The following is a 16,072-nucleotide window of genomic DNA, read 5'->3' on the forward strand; positions in this document are numbered from 1 at the left end:
TGCTGAGGCATGGGGTGGCCCTGGGATGATTATTAGGTGGTCCTTCTCGAGGCACCTGACTCACCACTTCCTCTTCCTAACAGTGAGATGGCCTTTGTCCCAACAGAACCTGAATGGTGTGCCTTCGAGCACCAACCCCATCAAAACTGCAAACCAACACGAGGGCAAGAAGCAACACTCATCCCAGGTAATAGAACAGCCCCTTCTGGCCCTGTTTCCTACATGAAACGCTGTGAGCTGCTTCCCAAGGGCACTGGCCTTGAAGTCGTAACAGAGTCAGGCTAGTGAGCTGTCACCAGGCACTCATTCCCCACATACATGTCTGGCCTGTGTGCACCACGGAGATGAGACATCAAGCTCACTTGACTGTAGCAAGACAGTCCACTGCCTGAGCCCCAGAGTCTTCAACTATAAAAGCTGGGGGTTGGTGTAGATCAGAGGGCCTCAAACTAGTCTTCAAAAATGCTTCAGGGACACTGCAAATATTTTATTTGAGTATCCTAAGATTGTAAGGCAACTGATTTTCTGAACTAATAATGATCTTGCTGGCACAATTCCTCTGAAATAAATGCAGAAGTCAAATGAATTAATGTTAAGGCTTCTATAAAATACCAACTGTCACTTATGACCCTTGATTTCAAATGTCTGGGTTCATCAAAACAGTCTCACTTGTTTAATGTCCATCATCATAAATAACTGCCATTTATTAAATGCTTATTATGTACCGATCATTGCACTCAGCATTTTTTTCTCTGGTCTTGGCTCAATGAGGTAGCGATTTTGAGCTACATTTTTGCAAACAAGGCAAAGATGAAATCATAACCCAAGGCCAAGGAACTAGGTAGGGGAGCATTCTGATTCAAATCCAAGCCTCCTTGACCACATGGAATTAACCCATCCATATACTTCCAATTACAAAATTGGATGCATGCCAGCCAGGTGCGGTGGCTCAGCACTTTGGGAGGCCAAGGCAGGAGGATCCCTTGAGCTCAGGAATTCAAGACCAGCCTGGGAAACACAGCCAGACCTCGTCTCTACTAAAAATAAAAGTAAAAACATTAGCTGGCATGGTGGTGCATGCCTGTAGTCCCAGCTACTCAGGAGGCTGAGGCAGGAGGATCACTTGAGCCCAGGAGGTCAGGGCTGCAGTGAATTATGATGGCACCACTGCACTCTAGCCTGGGCAACAGAGTGAGACCCTATCTCAAAAAAAAAAAAAAAAAAAAAAAAAAAGATGTATCCAATTGCTACATTTATACTATTCTGTGTAAAATTTCACTAGAAGAAAGGATTGTGGAAAACCACTGGACCAAGGAATCTTTGAGGTCTCTTCCAGCTCTGATAATCAATGGATCTTTTAGAGGTCTGGAAGAGTCCAGCCATACTTTGGCCCCACGAGGAAGACGGGGCAGTGGGAAAGGGCTTTAGAGATGTGGCAAAGTGGCACTTCCCCATTGGTTCTTTCATGACCTGACTTGCTGACAATTGCACCAGGACTTTCCTAGTCTCATGAAGAATCAATGAAGGTGGCCAGGTGTGAAGGGAACAGAAGGGACTTGCTTCTTCAGGCAACACTTGAGAGCAGAGTTCAGCAACCTCTCTGACCCTGAAAGGCCATCATCTGGACCAAGCAGGGCCAGAGAGGACCACAACTAAGCTGAAGTTTATCTGCAAGGGGGAAGAAAAAAGGAGAGAGGAAAAGTCAGGCAAGGAGAAAAGAGTGAGGAAGGGCGGGAGGAAAGAATCACACTTCAACCCTCTTCCCAGTGAAGACTAGGGTTTTTATGTAATCCAGGGGTATTTTTTAGTCATTTCTCCATCAGGGCTGGATGGACTCGAATGGCCAAACTTGAGAGAGATTCAGAGGTAGCTTGATGGGTCTTGGTAGGATTAGAAAGGGCCCGAGGGGAAGGCCAAATCCTGTCATTCTAACTCTACAGGAATAACATCTGTTTGTTACTCAAATACAATGTGGAGCGACACCAGTTTTACTGGAGTTCAAATAAAAAGCCATGCTGTCAATAATAACATTAATCACAAAAATAATAATAGCCTACCATTCATTAAATGCCGGGAAGTGTTTTAAGCACTTTACATATATTACTTCATTTACTCTTCACAACAATTCAGCAGAGAAAATACGGTTTCCACCATTTTACAGAGAAGAAACTGTAGCTCTGATGCATGCGCAAGTTGATAAATGGTAGAAACTGTGATTTGTCTTTCTGACACCCAAGCTCAAACCCTTTCCGCTGTACCACGGTGCCGCCTACCTCTCATGCTCCGGCCAGAGAGCCCAAGCTGGGATGGAGAGATTCGCTGATTTTCCTTTGTTAGGAAAAGCCACAAGTCCTGACCCCCAGCCCCAGGAAGCAGAAGCTGAACAGAAAGTACAGGTCCCACCATGACCAGATGATCTGCAAGTGCCTCTCCCTGAGCATATCCTACTCTGCTACCATTGGTGGCCTGACCACCATTATCGGCACCTCCACCAGCCTTATCTTCCTGGAACACTTCAACAAGTAAGTGATTCACTTGGTCAACAAATATTTACTAACCACCACTGTGTGTCAGGAACTGGACTAGGTGCTAGAGATATGGTAGAAAATGAGAATGGAAGAGTTTCTGTAGAAAGAGGGAAAAACAGGCTGAGCACAGTGGCTCATATCTGTAATCCTAGCACTTCGGGAGGCTGAGGCGGGGGAATCACGAGGTCAGGATCTCTAGACCAGCCTGACCAACATGGTGAAACCCCGTCTCTACTAAAAATACAAAAATGATCCAGGTGTGGTGGTGTACACCTGTAATCCCAGCTACTCAGGAGGGTGAGGTAGGAGAATCACTTGAACCCAGGAGGCAGAGGTTGTAGTGAGCCAAGATCGTGCCGCTGCACTCCAGACTGGGCAACAGAGCAAGACTCCATCTCAAAAAAAAAAAGTCCCAGCGCAGTGGCTCACACCTGTAATCCCAGCATTCTGGGAGGTCAAGACAGGCGGATCACTTGAGGTCAGGAGTTGAGACCAGCCTGGCCAACATGGTGAAACCCCATCTCTACTAAAAATACAGAAGTTAACCAGGCATGGTGGCAGGTGCCTGTAATCCCAGCTACTTAGGAGGCTGAGGCAGGAGAATCACTTGAGCCCAGCAGACAGAGGTTGCAGTGAGCTGAGATCGCACCACTGCACTCCAGCCTGGGTGACAGAGCGAGACTCCATCTCAAAAAATAAATAGATAGATAGATAAATACATAAAAATTTAAAAAAGGAAAAAAGGCCGGGCGCGGTGGCTCAAGCCTGTAATCCCAGCACTTTGGGAGGCCGAGACGGGTGGATCACGAGGTCAGGAGATCGAGACCATCCTGGCTAACATGGTGAAACCCCGTCTCTACAAAAAAATTCAAAAAAAAATTAGCCGGGCGATGTGGCGGGTGCCTGTAGTCCCAGCTACTCGGGAGGCTGAGGCGAGAGAATGGCATAAACCCGGGAGGCGGAGCTTGCAGTGAGCTGAGATCCGGCCACTGCACTCCAGCCTGGGCGACAGAGCGAGACTCCGTCTCAAAAAAAAAAAAAAAAAAGGAAAAAAAGGGGGAAATCAAGTCATTATAGCTAAGTGAGACTGGAGAAGTCTAAGACTCTGCAGGGAGAGCCCTGCTCAGGGAGCTCGCCCATCTGCAGGGAGGAAATGCCTCCCTGAAGAGGCGACCATGTGGAAACCTGAAGGACGGGAGTCAACTAGATGAAGGGAGATTATCCAGACAAAGAAAACAGTGCGTAGGAAGGCTCCAAGGCAGGACAGCAGAGCACATAAAAGAAAACGACAGAGGGTAAGAGGAGGCCAGGGAGCTGGACGGGCAGATCTCCAGGGCTTGGCAAGACCCACTGAGGAACTTGGACCACATCTGAAAGGCTTTGAGATGCTTTTAAAGAATTTTAAGCAGTTAGTGAGGTGGTCAGATTTATGGTTTTGAAAACTCATTCTGGATGAAAAAGACAAAAAAAAAAAAAAAGGTAAACAGATTGGAAAGGAGAAAGCAGACAGCAGGAAGGCAATTCAGGACACTGCTGCAAAGTTGTCCAGGGCAGCCGGTGGCTTGGCTGACAGCGCAGTGGGGAGGAGGAACAGTCAGGTTTAAGGGAAACTCAGAGGTCACTTGCTAGGTCTCAGGAAGGTTAGACAGGGCCTGAGATAGGGAAAGGCTGTGTCTGCCTCTCAGGCTCCTGCCCTCAGCAGGTGAAGGAATAGAGGGGAAAGAGGAGGAATGGGGTCTTGGAAAAAGTGGCATAGAGGCCGAGATGTCCAGGTGAAAACAGACCTGTGAATCTCAAGGGAAATATTAATGTTTAGGCTGAAGGCATAGATTTGAAGTGAGCGGCCTGCAGGGCTGGGGCCTTGGGCATGCCACCTGTACAGGCACACGGGCCACCATGCCCAGATAGGCGTCACGCTTGGTTTAATGTTCTGCTGTCCCTGCCTGGATATTCATAATAACCTTTGGGTAAAGGGGCCACATATTCATTTTGCCTCCTGGTAAGGGAAGCTACAGTAGTGGAGGAAATTACCTAGAATATACAGAGTAAGGAGAACAGAGGACATAAATACTAAGCTCACATATTTAACGGACAGAAGGAAACAGTATCAGACAGCAGAGAGGAAAGGGAAATCTGGTGCCACTCTACCCAAGGGAGGAAAGTATTTCAAGAAAAAGGAAGTGCCTACAATATTTAATGTCAATGAATGATGATGCAAAGTAAGGATGAAAAGGTATCCATTAGATTTGGTGACGTGGAGGTTACTGGTGATGTAGGCAAGAGGACCTTGGTCAAGTGGTGGGAGAAGCCAGATTCTGGTGAGTTGAGGATTCTGGTGAGTGAGAAAATAGAGAACTGACTGTGAAGGGAAGGAGAGATGTGGGATAATAATAAAAGTAAAGTAGAGGACGGGCACTGTGGCTCATGCCCGTAATCCCAACATTTTGGGAGGCCAAGGCAGGCAGATCACCTGAGGTCAGGAGTTCGAAACCAGCCTGGCCAACATGGCAAAACCCCATCTCTACTAAAAATACAGAAATCAGCTGGGCGTGGTGGTGTGCTCCTGTAATCCCAGCTACTTGGGAGGCTGAGGCAGGAGAATCGCTTGAACCCAGAAGGCAGAAGTTGCAGTGAGCTGAGATCATACCACTGCACTCCAGCCTGAGTGACAGAGCAAGACTCTGTCTCAAAAAAAAATAATTAAAAAAAAAAAAAAAAGGAAAGGAAAGGAAAGTAGGGTCAAGAAGGAGTTTTCAAGATGGGAGACATTTAAATGCTGGTAGGGATGATCCAGATGAGAGCAAAGTTAAAGATCTGGGAGAAGGGATCACTGATAAGAGGGATGTCTCACACCTAGAGGAGTTTTACACCCAGCCCCCAAAACAGAGACCCAACGAAAACACAGCATAGGTCATTTAGGCCTGAGCCTTGTCTAGGCAAAAGCCATGGCTCACGGCCTGGTCCATCCAGGCTCCACAGGACACAACACTTGGGCTGGGGAGCCACAGCTCTGCCGGCTGATGAATGAGCACTTTGCCATACAAATCCCCTCTACCCTGAGACCAGTGGATGTTTAATAAAGATTTGGAGATTGCAAGTCCTGGTTCTCTTATGGGCACCGTAATATCTAAAAACTTCATTAAGCCCTGGAGCTTCAAATTCTCCAGAACTGTGTCCCCCAGTCAAAACTTACATTCCTGGTGATTTTAGAAACAAAAAAAATATACCAAGCTGCTCCATTTTCTGTTGTCTTGCAAACCAGATGAATAAACTTAGCAGAATCTTTAAGGGCAAATACGTCCTGAGTCACTCTCTTGAGTGCAAGGTAAATACACTTTAATGATAAGAATTTTAGTTGTTTTGATTACTTTTTTAAGCTAGTTTCATGATACTTGTCTGGGCTCTGTACAATTGCAACTGTCAACTAAATGAGTCTGTAGACAATGTTTTACCATATCGTTATCATTATCTCTATGTTTTAGGGAGCATTTGGCATACTACCCCAAAATACTATATGGAAACCCTCCCTTTTCTAATTGCTGACCTGGTTCTTTACCCTCCAGCCAGTATCCAGCCGCAGAGGTGGTGAACTTTGGCACCTGGTTCCTCTTCAGCTTCCCCATATCCCTCATCATGCTGGTGGTCAGCTGGTTCTGGATGCACTGGCTGTTCCTAGGCTGCAAGTGAGTCCCAGGGCCCTTTCAGCAAAGCACTGAGGCCCCCCTATTGATCCAAAGGCCCTGGCATGAGCCCTGGATGGCTCTGTGCAAGGGGGACTGCCAGGTAACCACAGAGGATGCCCAAGGAGAATGCAGTGGTCTGGACTGAGAGTCAGGTGCTGTCTCTTCTAGACATTCTAAACATTTGTGAACTCTGTACTTCACTCTCAGCTCTACATGAAATGTTCTTAATTCCAACTAAATGGTTAGAGAGCCTGTCCAGTTTATACAAAGTCTAACGTGAAGAGTATTTAATGTCGTTTTATTGCTCTCAAAGCATATAGAGTACTTCCAATTACTCCAAGAAATAAGAAATAAAAAATATGACTCTAAGTAGAATTTGCATTAGGCTTAACTTTATAGGCATGGGTGATTTATACTTAGTAGCCTGAATAAAATATGCTCATATGCCTCAAAATAACAAGTCAGGCCGGGCACGGTGGCTCACGCCTGTAATCCCAGCACTTTGGGAGGCCGAGGCGGGCGGATTACAAGGTCAGGAGATCGAGACCACGGTGAAACGCCGTCTCTACTAAAAATACAAAAAATTAGCCGGGCGCCATGGCGGGCGCCTGTAGTCCCAGCTACTCGGGAGGCTGAGGCAGGAGCATGGCGGGAACCCGGGAGGCGGAACTTGCAGTGAGCCGAGATCGCGCCACTGCACTCCAGCCACGGGGACAGAGCGAGACTCCTTCTCAAAAAATAAATAAATAAATAACAAGTCAGTCTACTCCAAATTTGATCAGTTTCAAACACATAAGAGAAGATAATATAATGTTTTGCTATTAGTCCGTAGGCTCCCATTGGTCAAGAAATGTTCTCTGACTTTTCTTTTTACTCAGACTGTTGTCAAACCAATGATGTCTATATACCTCTTAACTCCAGTATTGCCAATATAAAACTAACACTGTGTGTTCCATATATGCAGATGTTTGTGTGTTTGTTTGGCTAGAGACAAAGCTTCTCTGAAGTAAAAATGTTAGTTATACATCCAGACACATAGTGGAGTAAAAGTTGTAGTTTATACACCTAGACACATAGACCACATTACACTAATTATTTTACTTATGTAAAAGACAAGCAGGTAGAAACGACCCCGCGCGAATACACTTGCACGAGTCCTTGAGACATCACTTCACACCGATATACCACAGACAGACCCAGATGGATATCCCCAGTAGTCTAGGGGACAAGGTTGATGAGGGTCCGGATAATGTGGCAGATAAAAGCCGTATGAATAGGTGGGGGATAGAGGGATAGAGCATGTGAAAGAGGAGAAAAGTGACTGCAGCAGGCGAGCGGTTTAGTATTTACCTAATATTTGATCTCTGGGCCTCAGGAGTATGTTTTCTTTAATCATTTGCTCATTCTCCCCTCTCAGTTTTAAAGAGACCTGCTCTCTAAGCAAGAAAAAGAAGACCAAAAGGGAACAGTTGTCAGAGAAGAGGATCCAAGAAGAATATGAAAAGCTGGGAGACATTAGGTAAAAATCAGCCATTCCTCTTCTCTTCTCCTCTAGCAGAAACACAGCAGGTAAAGTGAGCACAGGAGTAGCCTTGTTCTTGACAGTCCCTGACACTGGGAGAATTTTCCACAACTCTGAATCAGGCATTTAGAAGATGCTATTTAATGCCAAAGCCAAGCTGGCCCAGATTTCAGGTGGCCACCCTTTCCCTTTGCTCTATTTGGAGACCAAGGTATAGCCGTGGCATGGGGTGGAGTACTGACCATGGGGCAGACGGAGGCAGAAGAAGGGAAAAACAGCACAGTCACCCTCTTGGAAAATGTGAATTCCTTCCAAAGCCAGGCCTCCTCTCATTGCTCAGACACGCCACCACAGTGGTCCAGTTATCACTCCCAGGGAGATGGGAGACTCTGTGCTATATTTAGGGCAGAAAGCAGTATCAAAGACAGACTTGGAGACAGAGGGTCCAAGAAATCACTAACCAACTCTCAGCCACTTCTATCAGCTTCCCCACAGGGACCCCGCTTCCTATTTAGTGCTATTTCTCCTTTTATGGTAATTGGCACATACAACTTTGCATAAAACAATCCAGGTAGACACTGTCTTATTTAAAGCTTTAAGTTATAAAAGTTTATCATAGAACATTTCAAAAATACAAGCCAGTATAAGAAAAAAATTAAAATTGACTGAATTCTTAGCACCCCATGTTAACAAATGTTAACACTTCTTTCCATGCTTTTTTGTGCAAAACTCTATGTATTTTTGGTAAAATTCAGTCCACACCGAAACCGTCGTATACCTTGCCTTTCTCAACTCAACACTATACTCAACTCAACGGTGTACAATACGTTCCACGTCCTTAACTCTGCTGTGGAAACAGGATTATCAGTGGATGCATCTCATTTTGACATCAAGTTATATCAAAACATATTCAGTGTATGAAATATCATTGGATATACAGGATGCTTCCATTTTTTAATAGGTAATGAATGTCTCAGTATGCACTTCTGGTTAGATGATGGGAATGACCAACTTTTTTTTTTTTTTTTTTTTTGAGCTAGAGTCTCGCTCTGTCGCCCAGGCTAGAGTGCAGTGGCACAATCTTGGCTCACTGCAATCTTCGCCTCTGGGGTCCAAGTGATTCTCCTGCCTCTGCCTCCCAAGTAACTGGGACTACAGGCGCCCACAACCATGCCCGGCTATTTTTTGCATTTTTAGTAGAGAAGGGGTTTCACTGTGTTAGCCAGGATGGTCTCCATCTCCTGACCTCATGATCTGCCCGCCTCGGCTTCCCAAAGTGCTGGGATTACAGGTGTGAGCCACCGCGCCCGGCCAGGGAATGACCAACTTTAAGGCTTCTGATGTATATCATCAAATGGCCTCAAAAAGGTTGTAGCAATTCCTCTTCCCACCAGCACAGTGTTTGGGGGTGCCTATTTCACTGCACTCTCCTTGTAGGCTGTATTTGAAATTATTTTATAAATGTACAGTGCTGTGTTCTCTTGCCCTTTCCACAGAAGTTTCTCCAGGGAACATGGTTAATGTCATATTTTCTGGGGGCACTCGGTCTTCTCCTCATCTCACTGTCAGCCATTCATCGTGGTTAGGCAGTGAGTGTGTTTTATGTCCAGGGTATTGAAACTCTAAATACAGAAGCTTCCAGAAGCAAAGTGAAAATGCTAGGAGAAATTTCTCAGTTCCTGAGTGGGTCTTTCTGTTTTATTTTATAGCTACCCTGAAATGGTGACTGGATTTTTCTTCATCCTGATGACCGTACTGTGGTTTACCCGGGAGCCTGGCTTTGTCCCTGGCTGGGATTCTTTCTTTGAAAAGTAAGTGATACAATTTCCTCCTTAAGAACAACTCCCTCACCCCAATTCTTCAGGCAACAACTACTGGCATCCTTCATAGACTCTCAGGGGAAGATATGAAGCCAGGAAGATTTCATTCCCTGGGGAATCCACTCTTTTTAGGGAGGCTGCAGTGTGAAATCAGGAAGGAAAAACACCCTTTGGAGTCCCGGTCTGGGGCTGGGATCCAGTGCTGCATGTAGTCTCATTACATAAGCTCCTGGAAGCTTGGTTACCTCATAGGTGGTTATGAGAGTTAAAGGAGAAAACATCTATAAAGTACCAACTGTAAAGAAAAGAGACCAACTTCTCACTTGAGAAGGGAGGCACATGGAGGTGTGGCCTTCATAGGAAAGAGGTCTCATCCTCTTCTATTCTCATCTAACCATCTTCACTCCTGATCACTCCTTCTAGGACTTGCCCCAATTAACGGGCTCACAAATTCACACCAAGACATCTACTCTAGCCAGGCCCTGCCTCCAGACATTCACCACTGCCCATTAAATCCACTGTGGATAGCATGGCAGCAACTGGCAAGAACTAAGGTTAATTTCACCTCTAGACTAAGTCCTAAAAAGAGGCACTGTGTTTGCACAGACTGCCCCGAGACATCATGTTACTCCTGAAAATTCCTGACCCTTCTCCTCAGCTATGCTTGTCTCTTTACTAGGAAAGGCTACCGCACTGATGCCACAGTCTCTGTCTTCCTTGGCTTCCTCCTCTTCCTTATTCCAGCGAAGAAACCCTGCTTTGGGAAAAAGAATGATGGTGAGAGAAGGATCAAGGGAAGAAACTGGGGGTGGCTCTAGTTGAAGAATCCCCAAATCAGACTAATACTCCCAAAGAGATTTACCAAGGTCCTTCAGATTCCCACCCCCCGAAATAGCAGTATCCCAAATCATCCACTTCACCAATTAGGCTCCTATCTCCACAAATCACGCCTATCAGGGTTTATCTGGCTTTACATCTCTCTCTAATCCAGGAGAGAACCGGGAGCACTCACTGGGGACCGAACCCATCATCACTTGGAAGGACTTCCAGAAGACCATGCCCTGGGAGATTGTCATTCTGGTGGGGGGAGGCTATGCTCTGGCTTCTGGTAGCAAGGTAATTCTTGAATTCTGATCTTTTTTTTTTTTTTGAGACAGTCTTGCTCTGTCGCCCAGGCTGGAGTGCAGTGGCATGATCTCAGCTCACTGCAACCTCTGCCTTCTGGGTTCAAGTGATTCTCCTGCCTCAGCCTCCCAAGTAGCTAGGACTACAGGTGTGCACCATGATGCTGGCTAATTTTTGTATTTTTAGTAGAGACAGGGTTTCACCATGTTGGCCAGGCTGGTCTCGAATTCCTGACCTCAAGTGATCTACCCGCCTCAGCCTCCCAAAGTGCTGGGATTACAGGCGTGAGCCACTGCACCTGGCTTGAATTCTGTTCTTATGGGTGAAATACTTTTCCAGCATCTTTACCTAATGAATCATTATGGGCATGGGAGGAAAGACTCAATGGAGCTGAGAAGTAAATGTTCACCGAGTCCCTGGGAAGGGAAGCAATAGAGCAGCATGGATGTCCCCTCCTGCCCTAAGCTTCTCAGTTAGCACTACTGGGAACAGAGGAACAGATCGGCTGTGCCACACAATCATGATACATGGGCATCGATACTTCATCTATGGGGCCCATGCTGCTACAAGTAAAAGGTTTATTGGAGTTTGTAGCCATCTCCTTCTGGGATTTGACAGTGGCAATAGGAGATGGTAACAGGAGATGGACATAGGTAATAGGAGTGGTAATAGGAGAACTCTGTAAGGGACCAGAGATATTCCAAGTGACACATGGTCAACTGTCTGTCCACAATACATAGACTGAGCCCCTTTGGAAAATCTAGGCTAAAGCTGATGTAAATACTTCTTAATTTTCTAATTGGGAGGAGTTTGGATGAGATCTTTTAAGTGGGATGGGGATGTGAGGGGATGGTTGAATTTCCTAAAGTGTTAGCCCTCCCTAAAATAGAAGAGAGTCCTAAGAATGAATTAGGTTAAGGTTCAGACTATTTCTCCCTCCAGCTTGTCTACATGCATTATCCCATGCTAAACTTGGTTCCCTTTTTTTGTTTTTTTTTTTTTTTGAGACAGAGTCTTGATCTGTCACCTAGGCTGGAGTGCAATGGCGCCATCTCAGCTCACTGCAACCCCTGCCTCCCAGGTTCAAGCAATTCTCATGCCTCAGCCTCCCGAGTAGCTGGGATCACAAGCACACGCCACCACACCCAGCTTAATTTTTGTACTTTAGTAGAGACAGAGTTTCACTATGTTGGTGAGGCTGGTCTCGAACTCCTGGCCTCAAGTGATCTGCCCACCTTGGCCTCCCAAAGTACTGAGATTACAGGCACGAGCCACTGCGCCTGGCTTGGTTCACTTTTGATGGCCCAAAATACTCTTTGCATTATTAATAAGAAGGTCACAGAATATTACACTGAGGAGAACCTTAGAAAACAATGAGTCCTATCTCCTGCCCGTGGTGAGATTTCCCTCCATGGTACCTCTGGCTCAGACACTTCCAGTGACAAGGTACTCCCTGTGCAGGGAACAAAGAATAGTTGTTCCTTATTTTCAGCTCAGGTCTTCTGCATGTTGTCTGTCCACTGTTGGCTCTAGTTCTGTTCTCTGGGACCCTCTCCTAGCTAATAATTATTAACACGAACAAATCAAGAAGTAGTGACCCATACCACCTGCGTCTCTCTCCTCAGGACTCACTACACTTGGCCTTATTCAAACATGGTCCACGGGGTGGCCAGTCTACTGCCAAGCAGAGTAGTTATATTACCCAAGCCCCGTTTCTCACCTCTGATTCAAGCAGCACCCTGCATTTTTATGGCAGCTTTTATAAAGCATCCTTGGCACTCGTCAACAATTATATTACAACTGCAGTCAATTAGAACGCTTCATTCTTTTAACTGTTAATCATTACTAGACTTTCAACCCATCCTATATATGTGCTATCAATAGTTCTCATTCCAAGTTCAGGATATTTATGTTTATCTTTATTTAATTTCAGTTGTTAGTTTTGGCCTTTGACAAGATTGGCCTGGCAATGTTTTACTTTTTTTTAACCAAAATTGGGCTGGGCACAGTGGCTCACGTCTATAATCCCAGCACTTTGGGAGGCCATGGCGGGAGGATTGCTTGAGTCCAGGAGTTTGAGACTAGCCTGGGCAACATAGTAAGACCCTATCTCTACAAAAACAAAAATTAGCCCAGTGTAGTGGTGTGCACCTGTAGTCCCAGCTACTCAGGAGGTTGAGGTGAGAGGATCACTTGAGCCCAGGAGTTCAAAGCTGCAGTGACCCAAGATCCCACCACTGGACTCCAGCCTGGGAGAGAGAGGGAGACCCTATCCCCTGCCACCAAAAAAAAAATTGTGCACATATTAGAGATGGTACAGTTATTTCTGTAAAGCCTACTGCCTCTACTAATTTTAGTAATGATTTGGGTAGCATATATGTCATTCCTACTGAGTTTGAAATGATTTCAGTTTTGACATTAGCAAAGAAAATCCATTGTAAAATGTTTTCATAACAAGAGTTTAAAAAATTGAGACTTCCTTTGATTGTGTTTTTTCCTAACTTTGAAGTCTAATTTATTTCAAATTATAGTATAAAATCATTCTGCTGGAAAAATGATTGCCACTAAATGATTTCACTTTACTAGGCCGGGCATGGTGGCTCACGCCTGTAATCCCAGCACTTAAGGAGGCTGAGGCAGGAGGATCACTTGAGGCCAGGAGTTTGAGGCCAGCCTGGCCAACATGGTGAAACGCTGTCTCTACTAAAAATACAAAAATTAGCCAGGCATGATGGCAGACACTTGTAACCCCAGCTACTTGGGAGGCTGAGGCAGGAGAATCGTTTGAACCAGGGAGGCAGAGGTTACGGTGAGCTGAGATCGCACCACTGCACTCCCGCCCAGATGACAGAGTGAGACTTCCTCTCAAAAAAAAAATAAAATTTAGCCAGGGATGGTGATGCACGCCTGTAATCCCAGCTGCCTGAGAGGCTGAGGCACGAGAATTGTTTGAACCCAGGAGGCGGAGGTTGCAGTGAGCTGAGCTGCTGCCACTGCACTCCAGCTTGGGCGACAGCACGCAACTCTGTCTCAAAAAGAAAAAAAAAATTATTTCACTTTACTTACCAGTACTATTTGGATAACATGTTATGTAAAACTCTATTTCTTTATATAATGTATCATTTCCACTCAACTAACTGCTCTTCCTCCCCTGCCTCTGTCCAATGAGTGAGGTTTAATGTGTTACCAGAGGGAACAATTAAAGAGTTCCTGGAGGCCTTGGGGCTCTGAAACAAGCATTAATTGATGCAGTCTGCACAGACCAGGTTTGTAAGCTCTCAGTCAGTTGAGAGGAAGAAAAGGAAGAAAAGTTCTACAAGGTGAAGTGGCTACAACAGAGAGAATTCTGAAGGCCTTTGGTTGTCAGTTGTCTATGAGCTCGCCAGGAGGTAGCCAGGGTACTACAGAGATGAAATGAGCTTTTGATGAATTTGGAAGAGAGGAGAAAAAGTAACATGCTGACAGTGTAGGGAAGGAGGTCTTTAATAGTAAAACATGTGTAGCAGGACTTAAGAGCTTGAGGAATCATAAATGTCTCACCTTGCTTTCTGCCCCTGCTCTCCATATCGTCATTATATTTGCAGTTTCTACAGTACCATGGGAAAAGGCAGAGCCTGTCAACATAGAAGAGAGAGAGGAAGGGAGGCAGGATGCATATGGCAACCTGGAATTTTTAATACAATACTCAGTGATACCTTTCATTTTGTAGGAGACGGAAATAGCTCTCTCTATTTGCAGGTGAACATCTTCCACCCAAATGAATCATTACAAGTGGGAATATGTATTTATTTATTTATTTTTTTTTTTTTTGAGACAGAATCTCACTCTGTCACCCAGGCTGGAGTGCAATGGCACAATCTCGGCTCACTGCAACCTCTGCCTCCCGGGTTCAAGCAAGCCTCCTGAGTAGCTGGGAATACAGGCACCTGCCACCACGCCTGGCTAATTTTTGTATTTTTAGTAGAGACAGTGTTTCACCATGTTTGCCAGGCTGGTCTCAAACTCCTGACCTCAAGTGATCCACCTTCCTCAGCCTCCCAAAGTGCTGAGATTATAGGTGTGAGCTACCTCACCCAGGCAGAATGTTCATTTATTTAAGTGGATGTGTGTAACTGTTGCTAGTGGAATAAATTTAGGATGGTCAATATGCCTTCATATCTGTGTCTTCAAAAAGCACTGGCAGGCCAGGTGAGGTGGCTCACGCCTATAATCCCAGCATTTTGGGAGACCAATGTGGGAGAATCGCTTGAGCTGAGGAGTTTGAGACAGGCCTGGGCAACATGGAAAGACTCTGTCTCTACAAATAAGAAGAGCAGGGTGTGCTGGCATGTGCCTGTGGTCCCAGCTACTTGGAAGGCTGAGGTGGGAGGATTGCTTGAACCCGGGAGGTTGAGACTGCAGTGAGCTATGATCATGCTGCTGCACTCATCCTGGACCCTGGGCAATAGAGCAAGACTCTCATCTTAATTAAAAAAAAAAAAAAATCCTGATAGTAGAACTAATGTCAGCCACAATGGGATCTGAACCTAAAACAGGTTGGGGCTGAATGACCAGCCTCCATGGCACTTAGGAGGCACCTTCTCCACTAAATGGAAATATACTTTTATCCCTCTCTACTTTATTACTCCTGTAAAACCTCCAGTGCTCAGCCCTGCCTGTTCGTCTCCCTAAAAAGACAGGAAAGGCTACTATCTACAGATGTTGATACATTTTTCCCTTTTTTAGGTAACAAAATAAACTGATTTCAAAAGCTGAATAAAGGGCTATATTTGGCCCTCTGTGAAGGGCATTGTCGAATCAATGCACAGGGTAAGGATGTCAGAGGCTAGAGAAAGGGTAATGAGATTGAAGTTGAGGAGCAAAGATCTCCAACCTCTGACAAGTTGTCATGGCAAAGTCCTAAGAAGGATCATAGCAATTAGGGTGGGTGGCTCTTCATGCCCCATGATGAAACTGAAAGACCAAATGTTGTACAATCATAAAAACCAATTTTCTGAGCTACAAAAATGATCAAATCATAAAAATCATGAACACCTCTGGCTTCATTCAAACTAAAGATCAGAGGATCCCTGGTGGTCCAGCCTTCCAACATCCCTGACCTTCTGAATTCTAAGAACTCTAGCTGGGATGTGTTTCTCCTCCTTTCTTCTTACTGTAACACCTCTTCCTACAGAGCTCTGGCCTCTCTACATGGATAGGGAACCAGATGTTGTCTCTGAGCAGCCTCCCGCCATGGGCTGTCACCCTGCTGGCATGCATCCTTGTGTCCATTGTCACTGAGTTTGTGAGCAACCCAGCAACCATCACCATCTTCCTGCCCATCCTGTGCAGCCTGGTGAGTAGCGCGGGGCTCCAAGATGTCCAAACAGGCTGTCCCAGGGGCCTGGAGTGGCA

General features: G+C 45.6%; 1 protein-coding gene across 2 annotated transcripts in view; it reads left to right on the plus strand.

The window, feature by feature from the left end:
* The window catches only part of SLC13A4 (solute carrier family 13 member 4), a 46,665-nt gene that overhangs the window by 26,391 nt on the left and 4,202 nt on the right, over nt 1–16,072 (plus strand). For both annotated transcript variants that reach the window (XM_033191929.1, XM_033191930.1), the window contains exons 7-14: nt 107–187; nt 2,338–2,522; nt 6,092–6,211; nt 7,629–7,730; nt 9,443–9,544; nt 10,233–10,330; nt 10,545–10,669; nt 15,852–16,013. In XM_033191929.1, coding sequence (XP_033047820.1) covers nt 107–187; nt 2,338–2,522; nt 6,092–6,211; nt 7,629–7,730; nt 9,443–9,544; nt 10,233–10,330; nt 10,545–10,669; nt 15,852–16,013 — 975 coding nt within the window. The remainder of the gene's footprint in view (nt 1–106; nt 188–2,337; nt 2,523–6,091; nt 6,212–7,628; nt 7,731–9,442; nt 9,545–10,232; nt 10,331–10,544; nt 10,670–15,851; nt 16,014–16,072) is intronic.

Source organism: Trachypithecus francoisi, unplaced genomic scaffold (genome assembly GCF_009764315.1).
Source record: "Trachypithecus francoisi isolate TF-2019V2 unplaced genomic scaffold, Tfra_2.0 Lachesis_group4, whole genome shotgun sequence".
Lineage (NCBI taxonomy): Eukaryota > Metazoa > Chordata > Mammalia > Primates > Cercopithecidae > Trachypithecus > Trachypithecus francoisi.